This window comes from Galeopterus variegatus, unplaced genomic scaffold (genome assembly GCF_000696425.1).
Source record: "Galeopterus variegatus unplaced genomic scaffold, G_variegatus-3.0.2 Scaffold224, whole genome shotgun sequence".
Classification (NCBI taxonomy): domain Eukaryota; kingdom Metazoa; phylum Chordata; class Mammalia; order Dermoptera; family Cynocephalidae; genus Galeopterus; species Galeopterus variegatus.
Window position 1 is genome coordinate 751,934 of NW_007726335.1, and position 14,943 is coordinate 766,876.

General features: G+C 49.5%; 1 protein-coding gene across 1 annotated transcript in view; it reads left to right on the plus strand.

Moving 5' to 3' along the window:
* Window positions 1–14,191, plus strand: part of GALNT6 (polypeptide N-acetylgalactosaminyltransferase 6) — a 22,905-nt gene extending 8,714 nt beyond the window's left edge. Inside the window, exons 3-10 of the mRNA XM_008566145.1 lie at window positions 970–1,119; window positions 2,164–2,398; window positions 6,689–6,806; window positions 8,163–8,363; window positions 8,925–9,056; window positions 9,734–9,835; window positions 11,122–11,274; window positions 12,416–14,191. Of these exons, the coding sequence (XP_008564367.1) occupies window positions 970–1,119; window positions 2,164–2,398; window positions 6,689–6,806; window positions 8,163–8,363; window positions 8,925–9,056; window positions 9,734–9,835; window positions 11,122–11,274; window positions 12,416–12,529 (1,205 nt within the window). The 3' untranslated portion in view covers window positions 12,530–14,191. The remainder of the gene's footprint in view (window positions 1–969; window positions 1,120–2,163; window positions 2,399–6,688; window positions 6,807–8,162; window positions 8,364–8,924; window positions 9,057–9,733; window positions 9,836–11,121; window positions 11,275–12,415) is intronic.
* Window positions 14,192–14,943: the final 752 nt, after the last annotated feature.

Here is a 14,943-nt window from a genome sequence, read left to right on the forward strand (position 1 = left end):
GTTGCCGGACAGGGAAAAAAAAAAAAAAAAAAAAAAAAAAAAAAAAAGAAGGAGCTGGAGATCTCAACAGAGATACCCCTCCCTTCAAAAGCTTCCCCTGCCCTCCTCAAATTCAGGGTGGCTGGACCTTCTGCACCTCCCCAACCCCGTGTCACCTGTCCAAAATCGCCTGTTCCCTGGTTGGCCTTGCTCCCCAGGCAGTGTTTTCCTTAGGACAAATGTTCACATCGGTCTGGGTCACTGCTGTACCCCAGTCCCTAACACTTTCTGGCACACTGTAGGCACTCAGTGCATGTTTTTAAAAATATAATCAAAAGCTGTGTGGCATGTTTTCATTTTCTTAAAGAATTCCCTTTGCAGAGGAGGCAATGAAGAAGATTAGAGTAAGACTTCTTGCTGCAGATTCAGCAAGCAAGAGATCAACATGTGTGTGTCCTCTGCCTCTCAAACTTACTGTGAAGAGCCTGGCAAACAGGGAATCGTAGACACTGAGAAATGACTGCTCCAGCCACCAGTTGTGACAGGAGAGGAGATTGGAATTGCAGCTCTGAGAGATGGTGGCTAAGAGGGCAGGGAGACCAAGAGGCATCTGAGGGCCGTTGTCAGAAGTTTGTACTTTGTTTGAGACCAGAGATACAACTCTGAGGTGCTGTCTCAGACGTCAGAGAAGGTTCCTAGGTAAACAGGCACAGGATCCAGCACCGCAGAGCCAGCATCCTGGCAGGGAGGGCTTGGCCACAGGCAGGCTTCCTCCTCCTCCTCCCCATCCTCCCCTTCCACCCCTTCCCCACCTTTAGCTTCTGTGGAATTTCTTAGTGCATCTCCATTCTGGACAGTCAGCACTCATAGGTGTGGGACGGTTAGAATGCAGGCGGGCTGGAGGCCTAAGAGCACCCGGGCTTGGTGCCCACAGGGAATTAGGTTTGTAACAAAGTGGTGAGCTGTTAACAATGGCACTATCCCTTCCAGAGTACTTGAAGGAGAAGCTGGAGCAGTACGTGACACAGCTGCAGGTCGTGAGGGTGGTGCGGCAGGAGGAGCGGAAGGGGCTGATCACCGCCCGGCTGCTGGGGGCCAGCGTGGCACAGGCAGAGGTGCTCACGTTCCTGGATGCTCACTGTGAGTAGAAGAGTGCCGGCCCAGCACCCAGGAGTGCACCCTGGTCCTGTGCCCACCCCTGCTATAATGAGGAGCTGGCACCACAGCATCACCATGGCCCCTTCCCATTCTACCCTAATTCCAAAGATGTCTTATGAGGAGGCACAAAGAGCCCCAAACAATTGGGGACCCAAAATTGCTGGCAGTGTGTTCTGGAGCCCCAGACACTCATCCCTTCCTCTCTGCCCCAACTGTACCTTGTTCTGGGCTCAGACTCTCAGAGAGGCCTCCTATTATAACTGAAAACTGGTTCATGTGAGGCTTTCCTTGTTTTTCCACATGGAGCCAGGAAGGCTTTCTTCTTTCCCAAAACCAAACACCTCCACACCTTTGTCAGGGGAAAAAAATGTTCCCTAAGAGCAGTGATATATATTAGGGAAAGCTCTAGACTTGGAGTCAGAAACGCTGTTTTGATTTCTGACTCTGCCACTAACTAAGCCTCAATTTCCTTATCTGTAAAATGGGAATGAGGATACCAACCTTACTCACCTAACAAAATTATTACTTTGAGAGCCAAATGAAGTAATATATGCACAAGTTCACTGAAAATCTCAAAGGGCTAGACAGATGAAAGGGATTATTCTTCTACAATTGGAACTAAAGCTTTAGAGGCAAATACTCCTGGGACAGGGAACACACACACTGAAATCCACACTTGGTGGGGAGGTCTGATTTGACTGGATAAGGATGGAAACCCTGAAGGTATTCACTTAGTGCCTTTCCTGGACTTGTGGATCACTTGAGTTGACTATGTTACTCTCCTTAGACCTCCATTCTCCTTTCTAAAGCTGCCTCCATCTTTGCGGGGGGAAGGGTCAGTAGGAGGTTTACAGATCTTGCTGTGCTCCCTACAGCTGTGGAGCTTGCTTGTGTTTCTCTGCCCATAACTAGGGAGTAGGTGGAGGCTCCTCTTACCCTCCCAGGTCTCTCTCCCTGCCCTGGGGTGGGGCTGGGGCTCCGCTGTGAGCAGGACCCTGAGTGCGGCCTTCTGGTCTGGGTCTGCAGGCGAGTGCTTCCACGGCTGGCTGGAGCCCCTCTTAGCTCGAATTGCTGAGGACAAAACAGTGGTGGTGAGCCCGGACATTGTCACCATCGACCTTAACACTTTCGAGTTCTCCAAGCCTGTCGAGAGGGGCAAAGTCCATAGCCGTGGCAACTTTGACTGGAGCCTGACCTTCGGCTGGGAGACTCTACCTCCACGGGAGAAGCAGAGGCGCAAGGATGAGACCTACCCCATCAAGTAAGGACCACAGTCTGCTGAGCCCCTGACCTGGCCTCCAGGGCCCCATCCCTCCCAGTTCCAAGGACCTGGGCCATCTCACATCAACATTAGGTGCTCTGTCACGCACTTGACATATTTTATTTCATCCTCACTCCCTTTGAGGTAAGTACTATGGTTAGCCTGGTCTACAGGTGAGAACGCTGAGGCTTGTAGTCATATACAGTTGATGTCAGGTCATGCAGCTAGCAAATGGTAGAGCAAGATACCCATCCGGCCTGTCTGACCCCAAGTCCTAACTGGCACTGTACTGCCTCACACCTATCAGCTTGGTCTTATCACTTACTGTGTGCCAAGTACTGGACTAAGGGCTATCCACACTTTATCTCATTTCTTCCTGCCTGTACATGGAAGGACATGACTAGTACTTGCAGAGCAGGTGAGAGCCAGTGGGTAGAGGGCACCATTGTTTTTTTTCCCTTTTTGTCTTTTTTCGTGACCGGCAACAGATCGCAACCCTCAGTGTCGCGCCCATACTGGACCGGGACCAGCAATGGGATCGCAACCCTCGGTGTTGCGCCTGCACCTTGCTCAGCCAGTGAGCGGCCGGTCTGTATGTGGGATCCGAACCCTCGGCGGGAGCGCCGCCACGCTCCCAAGCGGGCGCACTGTAGCAGTGCGCCACCGGCCAGCCCGAGGGCACCATTGTTGAATAGCCATTGTAATAAGAGGGTGTGGTGTATGCTCCTAGGTCACTATCTTTGAAAAAACCAAGAACATATTCTAAGAAAATTTTTTTCTGTTTTTTTTTTGTGTTTTTTTGGCAGCTGGCCAGAATGGGGATCTGAACCCTTGACTTTGGTGTTATAATACTGTGCTCTAACCAATTGAGCTAACCAGCTAGGCTTTTTTCCATTTTTTTCTTCTTTTTCATTTTTTTGGGGGGATGAGGGGGGGCGGCTGGCCAATATGGGGATCTGAACCCATGACTTTAGTGTTACCGCAGAGAATAGATAGGCTTTCCACAGCTTGCAGCTTATTGCAGTTGCCCTGAACTTTTTCAGTAAATGTCCAGATAGTGAATATTTTAGGCTTTGCCAGCCACATACTGTCTGTCGTATATTCTTCTTTGTTTATTTTTTAATTTTTTTTTTTTTACAATCATTTAAAAATGTAAAAACCATTTTTTGCCCCAGAGCCTTATAAAAAAGGCAGCCAGGCCAGATTTTGCCCACAGGCTATAGTCTGCCAGCCCAAGCTGTAGGGTGGGTAGTTGAAAATTAATCCACTGTTGGGCTGGCCCGTGCGCCGCTTGGGAGCGCAGCAGCGCTCCCACCGAGGGTTCGGATCCCATGTGGAGACTGGTTCCCGCTCACTGGCTGAGCGTGGTGCGGGCGCAACACCGAGGGTTGCGATCCCGTTGCTGGTCCCCGGTACGGGCGCGACACCGAGGGTTGCAATCCTGATATCGGTCAGTAAAAAAGACAAAAAAAGGAAAAAAAAAAAAATTTAATCCACTGTTTAATGCCCAACTGGGCTTACACCCTCTTACACCCACCCTGTCCTTCCCTCCCCAGATTGCCTGTTAGTGGTATTAGAGACCAGAAGTTTATTTTAACAGTTGTCTTAGACAAACTGAGTTGAGGAGTGACTTTTAGAGTATCCTATGGTTTTAGATTATTTATTCCATTTTTTCCCTATACTGGCCAGGAGGTTTAAGGGTTAGCTGAATGAATATATATCAGGGTTGGAGGGAAGCACAGGCTGGGGATACAGTAGCCAGAGACAAGAGGAAAAGTCTGAAAGGAGGGGAGAGAAGGAATTACTCCCTTCCACATGCCCCAAATCCTAAGAAACTGCCCAGATCTCACCCGCAAGGGCCCAAATGGGTGCCACAGGAAGGAATTCCATGGATCCTGAACAGCCAGCTGCTCTGTATCCATTAAGAGAGAGGGAAAAGAGATAGCATGAGCAGAAAAGAAATTGGAACTGCCTACTGAACCTCTGTTGTTTCATAGACACTTTTTGTTTGGTGTGTACAGTAACAAATTCCCCCTCCCCACGCTGGGGACCAGGCACACAGCAGCACAGTCAGGGACGAGGCACCTGTCCCCCACCCATCACTGATGTCCCTGGCTTCCATGTGCAAAGACCATACATCTGGAAGACAAAGCTCCAATGTCTGAGGAATGAATTTGCTCCTTGGTCCAAATGCCCTGGTAGCATGCATGGCTCACCCAAGGTGCCTCACATAGTACTTCACCAGGAGGAATACTGGTAGTACCCTCCTGCCCTCTACCCTCTAAGATAATGGGAGGCTAAGGGGAGAGGTAGAGGAGCCAGGGGATCCCAGGAAGTAGACTTCAAAATGCAGGGTGTTTACCAGAGGTTGCCTGTTGGTTGTGGTTCTATAGTGAAGTTCCCCATGTAGGGTTTATCCTCATAGCTAATTTGTCAATGACGACTTCTCGGTCTGGGAGACTTCTCAAAGACAAGAGACAGGCTCCTGTGGGTGGGGGGGGGACCCTTGAGAGGAAGGGGTTAGCTTTAAAGCACTCATCTGGAGTTCCAGGATTCTCTGAGCCTCTCTACACCCTACCAAAGCTGGCTTAGGAATTCTGGGAGAGGCCAGAACCAGTGACAGGAAGCCAGCCTGAGCACAGGGTTTCCCGACTGCAATTCCTCCCAGAAAATGGCTACAGGAGCCAATTTCAGGGCAAAATGAAGAGCATCAGGGTAACACCAAAGTCAGCTCCTACGTAGTCACCTTGATAGATCAGCCCAATGAAACTTGATTGAGCCCCCACTGTGTATAAAGCACCTTGATAGCTTCTGGGGTTACAGAGGAGGTTTCAGTATCTTTCTGCTTTGTTGTACCCCATGAAGCTACCCACTGAAGGCAGCAAAGCCCTAGCCTGGCCCAATGCAGAGGCCAACAGCTAATGATTATGTGTTCCTGCCCCATCTTCCCCAGCTCCCATCCTGGCCTTCCATTTTGCTTATACTTCCCCTTTTCCATGTGACTACCCTAATCCTTAGGCCCACACCTTATGAGCAAGCTAGTGTCTGAATTCTAGGAATGCATAGGGTTGGCTGGTTAGCTCAGTTGGTTAGAGCGTGGTGCTGATAACACCAAGGTCCAGGGTTCAAGCTCTAACCAGCAGCTGAGCTAACCAGCCAGCCCCAGAAAGCTGGAATCTTTTTATAACCTCCAAATGCTCCCTGTAGTCCAAATTGAGCTTGGTCTCACCTCACTTCCCACCCTGCATCAAGGAGCACATCTTATCAGTTTCCCCTGTTCAAAGCAACTGGCAGCTTTTCTCCAAAGCTAAAGTTTCTCATGCAGTATAAAGCAGTTAGACTAAGCTTCTAACACTGTGGCTTTATAGCTCCTCTAAGGCCAGGGACCCTGAAACAGAATGGAGTCGGCCCAGCTGATAATATTCATTCATTCATTCATGGTTTGAATCCCACCTATTTTTTTTTTTTAAAAGATGACCAGTGAGGGGATCTTAACCCTTGACTTGGTGTTGTCAGCACCACGCTCTCCCAAGTGAGCGAACCGGCCATCCCTATATGGGATCCGAACCCGAGGCCTTGGTGTTATCAGCACCGCACTCTCCTGAGTGAGCCATGGGCCGGCCCAAATATATATATATTTTTTGTCTTTTTCGTGACCGGTAAGGGGATCGCAACCCTTGGTGTGGTGTCACCCGCGCGCCGCACTCAGCCGGTGAGTGCACCGGCCATTCCTATATAGGATCCGAACCCGTGGCGGGAGCGTTGCTGCGCTCCCAGCGCCGCACTCTCCCGAGTGCACCACAGGGTCGGCCCTGAATCCCACCTATTTTCAAAAACAATTTCATGCAGCTTCTGAAAACTGAGTGTCTACTACACTCCAGGCACTTTGCTGCCAAAAAGTGAACAATAGAAGCTCAGCCCTCCGCTACTAGACTGAGCCTTCAGGGAATTGGATCTGTCTCTCTCAGCTTCATATGTCCAACATGTAGGAGAGGCCCTGGTAGCCAATGTTTCATACATCCTTGGTTGAATAAATGAATGAGTGCCTTTTAGAGGAGAGTAACGATAATGGCATCTCTCCTTGACCTGGTCCTAGAAGATAAAAAGGACATACTAAAAGCTCAGTGAATGGGTGACTCAGAGGAAGAGAGGCTGCATGTCTCAGGAAAGAGGAAAGGAGGGGGAGGGAGGCCAGGAGGCCTAGGAGGGGATCCACAGACAGCTTTCCCTGTCAGGCTCCCACTTCGCCTCTGGCAGAAGATGCACTTGCTTCTCCCTCTGTCTCTCTAGATCCCCGACGTTTGCTGGTGGCCTCTTCTCCATCTCCAAGTCCTACTTTGAGCACATCGGTACCTATGATAATCAGATGGAGATCTGGGGAGGGGAGAACGTGGAAATGTCCTTCCGGGTGAGAGCGAAGAGGGCTTCATGGGAAACCACAACATCCCAGGGGACATCTTGAGGAGCATCTCTCAGGCAGCAGCAGCCTCAGGGATGTCACATCTGCAACTGAATTCCAAAGGGTGGCTGTTTCCCCTCATGGCTCCACCCTTCCTCTGCCCTCACTCCCTGTCTGTGGCAGTAGGGCTTTGGTAATCAGATGGCACAGCTTGAAACAAATTACTGGCAGAACTGCTGAGAGGGAAAGGATAATAGGGGAAATAAGGACTGGACATCTGGGGACTGGGGACTCTTGCAATATCTATGGGAAAAGGGTTAGGGTGAAGGTAGAAATAGGTCAGTAACCAATCACCATCCTTTTCTAGAAAAATCAGGCTCCCCTTCCCAGGTCAAAGGACACATGCCCTGGTAGCCTTTGGAGTATCCCTACTTATGCTCAACAAGCTCTTCACGACTGTAGCAGAAGATGGTGGCCCCAATTCTGACCGACACCAGAACTCTGAGCAATTCCAGGAATTAGGCAAATTAAGATTAGGTCAGGAAGAACCTTGCCTCTCTATGAAATCTACACAAATCCCCATGCCAGTGGAAAAGTAATCAGTAAGTAAATGAGCTCATGAAGTCACCTCACACAGTGTCTGGCACACATTAAGCACCTAATTGATATCTGCTGTTACTATAACTATGATTATGTATTTCTGTTGCTGCCATACTAAAATGAATAACATACCTCCCAATCTAAAACCCAAGAGAAGAGACCAGTGGGACAAATGTCTTAAGCTAGCCCACTGGCATGGAGAAGGGTCACCATGCCAGTCACCATAACTCCGAGTGTTCTGATTTGGGGCTCCTCAATGAGCCTCTGACCTCTGTCAATCTCTCTCCTGGGAAGCTAGCGTGCTAAGGATACAGGTGACTACCAGATGTCACCTGGCAGTTGACTATCCTTGCTATTAATTAATGCATTGATGCTCTAATTTTGGGGAGCTTGAGTTTTCAGTAACACCTGGGTGAGCTGATAAAATCACATTTCCAGGTCAAAAAGCCAAGTGATCAGAGCTCAAAGTAGGTGTACAGACACTAAGTTAACCAACAATCTTTTCTCTAAAGTGGGCCCTGGTAACTTCAGGACCCTGCACATCTCTGTTTGCTTAAATCAGCATGAACTAACATCAGAGAGCCTAGGATTGTGTAGTCATGGTGTAGGAAGAAGCCTGGTCAATGTCCTTTTTACCAGGGAGAGAGAGCAGAATTTGCCTGAGTCCTTGGACCTGGGGTCTGGCACTATAGGAACAGAACAGCTTGGGGGAAGACTGTCCCACCCACCGCACTGAAGGCACCATCCTGTCTCCTCTTAAATCAGGTATGGCAGTGTGGGGGCCAGCTGGAGATTATCCCCTGCTCTGTGGTAGGCCACGTGTTCCGTACCAAGAGCCCCCACACCTTTCCCAAAGGCGTCAGTGTCATTGCTCGCAACCAAGTGCGCCTGGCTGAAGTCTGGATGGACAACTACAAGAGCATTTTCTATAGGAGAAATCTGCAGGCAGCAAAGATGGCCCAAGAGGTGAGAGGAAATGTTCAGCGGGTGTTCAGAGGAAGAGAAGGACAGAATCCCAGACCCGGTCAGGGCTTCACAGCAGAAGCCCACCCCATCTCCACTCTCTGGCGCCTCCCTTCACCCCAGAGCCCTGTGAGCCAGAGCCCAGTGGAGGGCCTGAGGCCACATAGATTTGGAAGGCTGGAGAATGAGGAGAGGAGATTGGTTGTCCCTACCTGGAGACCCCCAGCATCGCTCAGGAGGGGAGGTAAGGGAGAAGAGATTTGGAGGCAGAACCTTTGACAGGAGGAATGGCTCTGAGACACTCAGAATTGGGGACTGGGAGAGAACTGTCTGGAAAGTCACAGGAGATGAGTGAGTACGGGGGCTAGGGACAGAGTTCCCAAAGCCAAGGCAGGAGGTTCAGAATTGGAAATGAGGCTTAGCCGGTAGCCCTAGCAAGTCCTGAGCAGGAATGAGCTATGAGAACATGGCTGTAGGAGCTCCATGCTGTCCAGGCTACGTCAACCTGGGCAGGAAGGTCAAGACTGGTGGGACTGACCCTTAGGGGGCTGGCTTGGTTGACAGAAATCCTTTGGTGACATTTCGGAACGACTGAAGCTGAGGGAACAACTACACTGTCACAACTTTTCCTGGTTCCTGCACAACATCTACCCAGAGATGTTTGTTCCTGACCTGAAGCCCACTTTCTACGGAGCTGTAAGTGTTAAGAACCAACCTGCCCACTCATCATGACAGCACCCCCTGGAGAATTTTGAGACCACTTACCCCACAGATAGATGACAGACAAGAGATGACTTTTACCTGCCACCCTCCTTTATCCAGGAGGAAGACTGAGAGGCCACTTTGGGGCTTCTAGAGAGAGCTAAAAAATCTTGTAAGGTGAGAATGACCCATAAGCAGTGGTTTTCAAATACTAACGTGCATCAGAACCACCAGGAAGATGTGTTAAAACACACACTGCCGGGCCCCATCCCCAGAGTTTCTGATTGAGGACTAGAGTGAAGTCTGAAAATATGCATTTCTAACAAGTTCCCAGGTGATGCTGCTGGTCTGGGGGCCACACTTTGAGAACCTCTGCCCACAAGGAAACTCCCATGTGCGAGGGGCTCCTTCCAGGGACCTGGCATCCTGGGAGGTTGCCGATCCTGCCCCACAGAGGGTGTACAGTCCTGCCCCTCCCAGCATCTGGGGCTCTGCATCTCACTTTGTTATAAACTCCAGGCATCCAGGTTAATGGCAGAGGTGAGCAGAGTAGAAAAATCACAGATAGGAAATCCAGCCATGCAAACTTATTCCACGTGGGCCCCACACCACATACTGAGAAACACCTGACTATGTTATCCCGCTTCCACTCTCTGCTTACTCTTCTGCAGATCAAGAACCTTGGCATCAATCAGTGCCTGGATGTGGGTGAGAACAACCGTGGGGGGAAGCCCCTCATCATGTACTCCTGCCATGGCCTTGGTGGCAACCAGGTATACAGCCCAAAAGAAGCCTGCCTCTGGGGCACTCCTCTCCTCACAGGCTCCCTTTCTCTACCCTAAATAGTCCTTTCCTGAGGGGTGGGGTGGAGGAGATCCACAAGGAGGAGGAGATTCCATCCCTGCCCTCAGCAGGCTCCCAGTCTGAGGAGTGTTCATGACACAGACAGACAAGGTCTTAAGTCTGAATTGGGACATCCAGAGAGAGCACTGGGTGACAGTGGTGGGTGCAAGAGAGGACTATCCATCAGAGAAGGCTTGCTGGAGGAGGCCAGCTGCTGGGTGAGGTGGGGGGAGTGGAAAATTTTTGAGCACTGTCCCTCACCTACACTCAGTTTTTATCTTGAATGCTTCCCCTGCCCAGAGGCTACCACTCTGATCCTACCACCTAGCAGTGACCCCAAAACAACCACCTGTGACATCTCGTAGTTACCTGATGTCCTGGGAATGTACCCCACACCCCACAATGCCCCAGCACCTCCCTGAGGAATAACTGGTGACCTCCCCTACCCCGTCCCTCAATCTACCCTGAATGCCCAGCGTCTGGTAAGGAAGAGGCACTTAAAACAGAGCTGAAGCGAGGAAAGGAGTGCCATGGGACGCTGAACAGGCTGCCGGCATATGCAAATGAAGACAGTCATTCTAAAGCAGTTTCCTGTACCCACTGGCCTGCAAGATGACTTTAGGTGGTACATGGATGAACTTTTTTTTTTTTTTTTTAAAGATGACCAGTAAGGGGATCTCAACCCTTGACTTGGTGTTGTCAGCACCACGCTCAGCCAGTGAGCCAACCGGCCATCCCTATTTAGGATCCAAACCCGTGGCCTTGGTGTTATCAGCACTGCACTCTCCTGAGTGAGCCACGGGCCGGCCCTGGATGAACATTTTTTAATTTGGTAGTATTTTATTGGCAAAAGCAGAACTAGCTTCAGATCCCCATACTGGCCAGTTGCCAAGAAAAAAAAAAAAAACTAGCATATCAAACACATGATTTCACAGACGTAGCTTAAAATGAAGCTAAGTTAAATTTTAATTTTTAATTAATTTAAAGAAAAGATATTAAGTAACTTATTCCAGTACAAACCAGATATGGTGATATGGTAAAAATCATGAAGGCAGCACATAAATTACTAGTCTTGGCATGGCCTTGCCCACTCAATTTCCTCCCCAGGAGGCTGTCTATGGTTAGAATCTCAGGGCAGGTGGTTTTGGAGGGTGCTGGGTGAACCTCTGCCTGCTACTCAGAACCTCTACCTGCTTCCTCCTGTCTTGACTTCCAGTACTTTGAGTACACAACCCAGAGGGACCTTCGCCACAACATAGCAAAGCAGCTGTGTCTACATGCCAGTGCTGGCACTCTGGGCCTTAGGAGCTGTCACTTCACTGGCAAAAATAGCCAGGTCCCCAAGGACGAGGAATGGGAATTGACCCAGGTGAGTCAGTTGCCTAGAAAGCTCAGAATCAAGAACCTGAGGCCATATCTCCCCCTCCTCATTTTCTGCATCTTCTGCCTGAGACTCCATGGGGTGGATTAGAGCAATGTAGAAAGTGTGGTGAGGGTGGGCTTGGTCATGGCAGGATTCTCGGGGCTTGCATGATGTTTGGTGATGGCTAGTACTGGCTGATACAAAGATGGGGTGGTCAGAGGTTATGTTCATGGCCAGCTCTGCCATGGCTTCAGCATTGTTAGGCTGAACCCAAGCAGATGAAGGTGAAGGGTCATTCTTGGTTCCTGCCTGCTCTCTGTGTGCCAGCTGTAAAACAAGGCACTCACATACATTGGTTTGGGAAGAGGTGTCCTTGTCTCTGTACAGGAGGCAGATGAAGCTCAGCAAGTTTGCGATTGGCCCAAAAATTCAGACCTGGCTAAGTCTGACTTGAAAGCACGAGCTCTTTCCAGTGCTGACTTGAAGCACAGCACTGCTTCAGGATATATACCTTACTGCACTGAGCCCAAATCAGCACCCCCAGAGAGCCTCCACACCCCACCCCAGGTCAGGAGAAGCAGTGCCTAACTTTTTTTTTTTTTTTTTTTTTTTTTAAAGATGACTGGTAAGGGGATCTTAACCCTTGACTTGGTGTTGTCAGCACCACGCTCAGCCAGTGAGCGAACTGGCCATCCCTCTGTGGGATCCGAACCCGGGGCCTTGGTGTTATCAGCACCGCACTCTCCCGAGTGAGCCACGGGCCGGCCCAAAGCAGTGCCTAACTTTGAGGCTACTGGGAAAGGAGGAGTCTAAACATAATCACAGGCTGAAAATTGGGGGAGGGCAGCAGTGGCCCCAGGTCTTTAAGCCTGGCCATCTGAGGGAAGGGGAAGCCCACAGTCTTACCTCTATTCCAGCCACTCAGGCTAAAGCTGGGGGTGGGGAATTGGCACCCGACACAGGTGGAAACTCAGGAATATAGCTCATCAGAGTGTCTGGTATCCCAGGAAAGGAATTTGGAAGTGTCCTTGTTGTGCCCTGTTGGTTTGCCTTTGCCTTGTATCAATTGTTCCCCATCTCATTGCCCCCCAATAGCACTGTTAGAGGTCTGTGGCCCAGGTTGACCTTTTGCTGTGTCACCTTTTAGGATCAGCTCATCAGGAACTCAGGATCTGGCACCTGCCTGACATCCCAGGACCAAAAGCCAGCCATGGCCCCCTGCAATTCCAGTGACCCCCACCAGCTCTGGCTCTTTGTCTAGACACTGGATCATCCCCAGTACATGCCCCCACAAGCCTCTCTGGAAACAGGATTTCTGATGTCTGGGAACCTGATTACCAGCTTCTTTGTAGGCCCTAAAGATGGATTTCTAAACCCAATGGATGTCAAGACAGGGTCTTCCTACTCCTTGTGCCAACATTGGGCCCATTTTCTTTTCTCTACACTGATGGAAGAGACCATTAGGGCACATGATACTTGGCCCAAGGCCTTCCTTTCATCCTAGAAACAGAGGCCTCCAAAGCAGAGAGGGCAGCTGGGGAAGGACCCAGGGCAGCAAAACTGAACTCCAGAAAAGTAGCTCTGCAGCCACATCCTGCATCCCTGGTCACCAAAAGCACCTGCAGAGTCCAGTGACATCACATATCCTAACAGAGGGATTAGAGGTCTAAGTTAATATTACCAAAGTTTGTAGAGCCATTTACAGTTTACAGAAAGCACCCGGACACATGTTCTTTATTTTACTTCAGTTGTACAATACTGTGAGGACAGGAAAGGAGTCACCACATCTATTTTACAGATAAGAGAGTTGAGGCAGAGAAAAGTAAAGGAGCTCGTCTATAGTCCCACAGCTAGTGGATGGCTAGAGCTGAGACCAAATCTTCATCTGCAATGCTGAACCAGAGCTCCCTCCACCACACCACAAGAACACTAGACAACTAGTCACCAGCCTTCCCATTTCTTCCTTCCTCCATTCTGATCATTTCTAGCTTGTTGGACTCCATAAAACCTGGAACAATGAAGCCAAGTAGCCACATGGGAGGAGACACCATTTGGGAATCATGAGATGTTAGTGTTGAAAGAAAGCTCATGGAACCAATGATTCTCAAGTTTAAGTCCCAGAACCCTTTTTTAAGCCCTATATATAAGGTAGATAAAAAGCAAAATAGCATGGGTGAAATGGAGAGATGGGAGGGCAGTGACCTCCAGCCCCTGAACTTCTAAAGGTCACAATTGGAAAACAGTTGTTTCAGTCCAACCCTATCACTTTCTTATCATGAAACCAAGGCCGGATTTGCCACAAAAATGCATCTGTCCAAGGTTACCCAGCAAGGTGTTGGCAGCCCTGAGGCTACGACCTAGAGAAGGCTAACGAGTCCTGGGAAGTCTGAGGAAGCCGGGACGATGTGCACAACTGAAGGGCTGATCCCATTTGCTATACCTGCATGAAGTCCCTGTGTGGAGCATACCTGATGTGCGTACCAGCTCCTCTCCAAGCAAGGTGGACCCCACCACACATGGCTGCTTTGCCTGAAGTAGAGAGGCCGGGCCTAAAATTCTGTCCAGGCAGGCTTCTTCTGACATTCAATACCAGGCTGTGACCACATGAGGGTGCCATAGGACCACAGCTGCCATCTGTTCACAAGCAACTTAGCACTGCAGTAGGCCGCCTAGGTCCCGAGGGCCTTCAGGACCTTATACAGGAGACATTCTGGGGGTAGACCAGCCAAAAAGAAAGGAGAGAGTGGCCAGGGTAGAATCTGGAGCAGGAAAGGGAAATGTTCTTTCCTGGAAAGAGAAGAGAATTGGACATAGGGTCCCAGTGGAAATAAATGTTTTCTGGCATTGATAAAGGAAGCTTGTGTTGGGTTCCTCTTCCCCTACGTTATTCTTTGGCTGAATCCATTGTTCAGGCTGTGAAGAACCACATATACATAAAGAGTTCTGTTATGGCCACTGTCTTTCTTCCCAAACATCCTCTGGACCCAAATCTATCCTATGAATTGTGTGTCAAGCATGTGTAGACATGAGATGTAAGGTGAGGTCCTTTCCCCATGGAACTCACATTCTAAATCTAAACAAATCATGACAAGCCTGGAGATGTTCAAAGATGTGCTAGGTGAGTTAGAAGGAACAAAAGGGGAATCAGGGAAGGCCTCACAAAGACAGTGACATTGACGTAAGACCTCAGAAGCAACCGTCACAGAAGCAGCAATCTGGCACGAGCAGAGCCACAGAGGGACAAACGTACAAGTGGGTCTGGAAAACCAAAAAGACACTGGGGAGAGGGAACGATGGGGGTAGAAGCTAGAAAATCAGGGCTATACTGTGACTTTCATGGACCCTGGGCACTTTTGCCTTCATAGGATCCTTGCTCCATAAAAAATATGTGTATATTAAAAAATATATTTTATGATTGCATTGGTATAAAGACAAATATAATCCAGTCTGATTTTATGTAGTGTATTTCTTCTGATTTTTATTTTTTTTATTTTTTTTATTTATTTATTTATTTTTTGTCTTTTGTCTTTTTCCGTGTCCGGCAACGGATCGCAACCCTCAGTGTTGCCCCCGCACCGGACCGGGGACCGGCAACGGGATCGCAACCCTCGGCGCTGCTCCCGTGCCTCACTCAGCCAGTGAGCGGGAACCGGTCTGTATGTGGGATCCGAACCC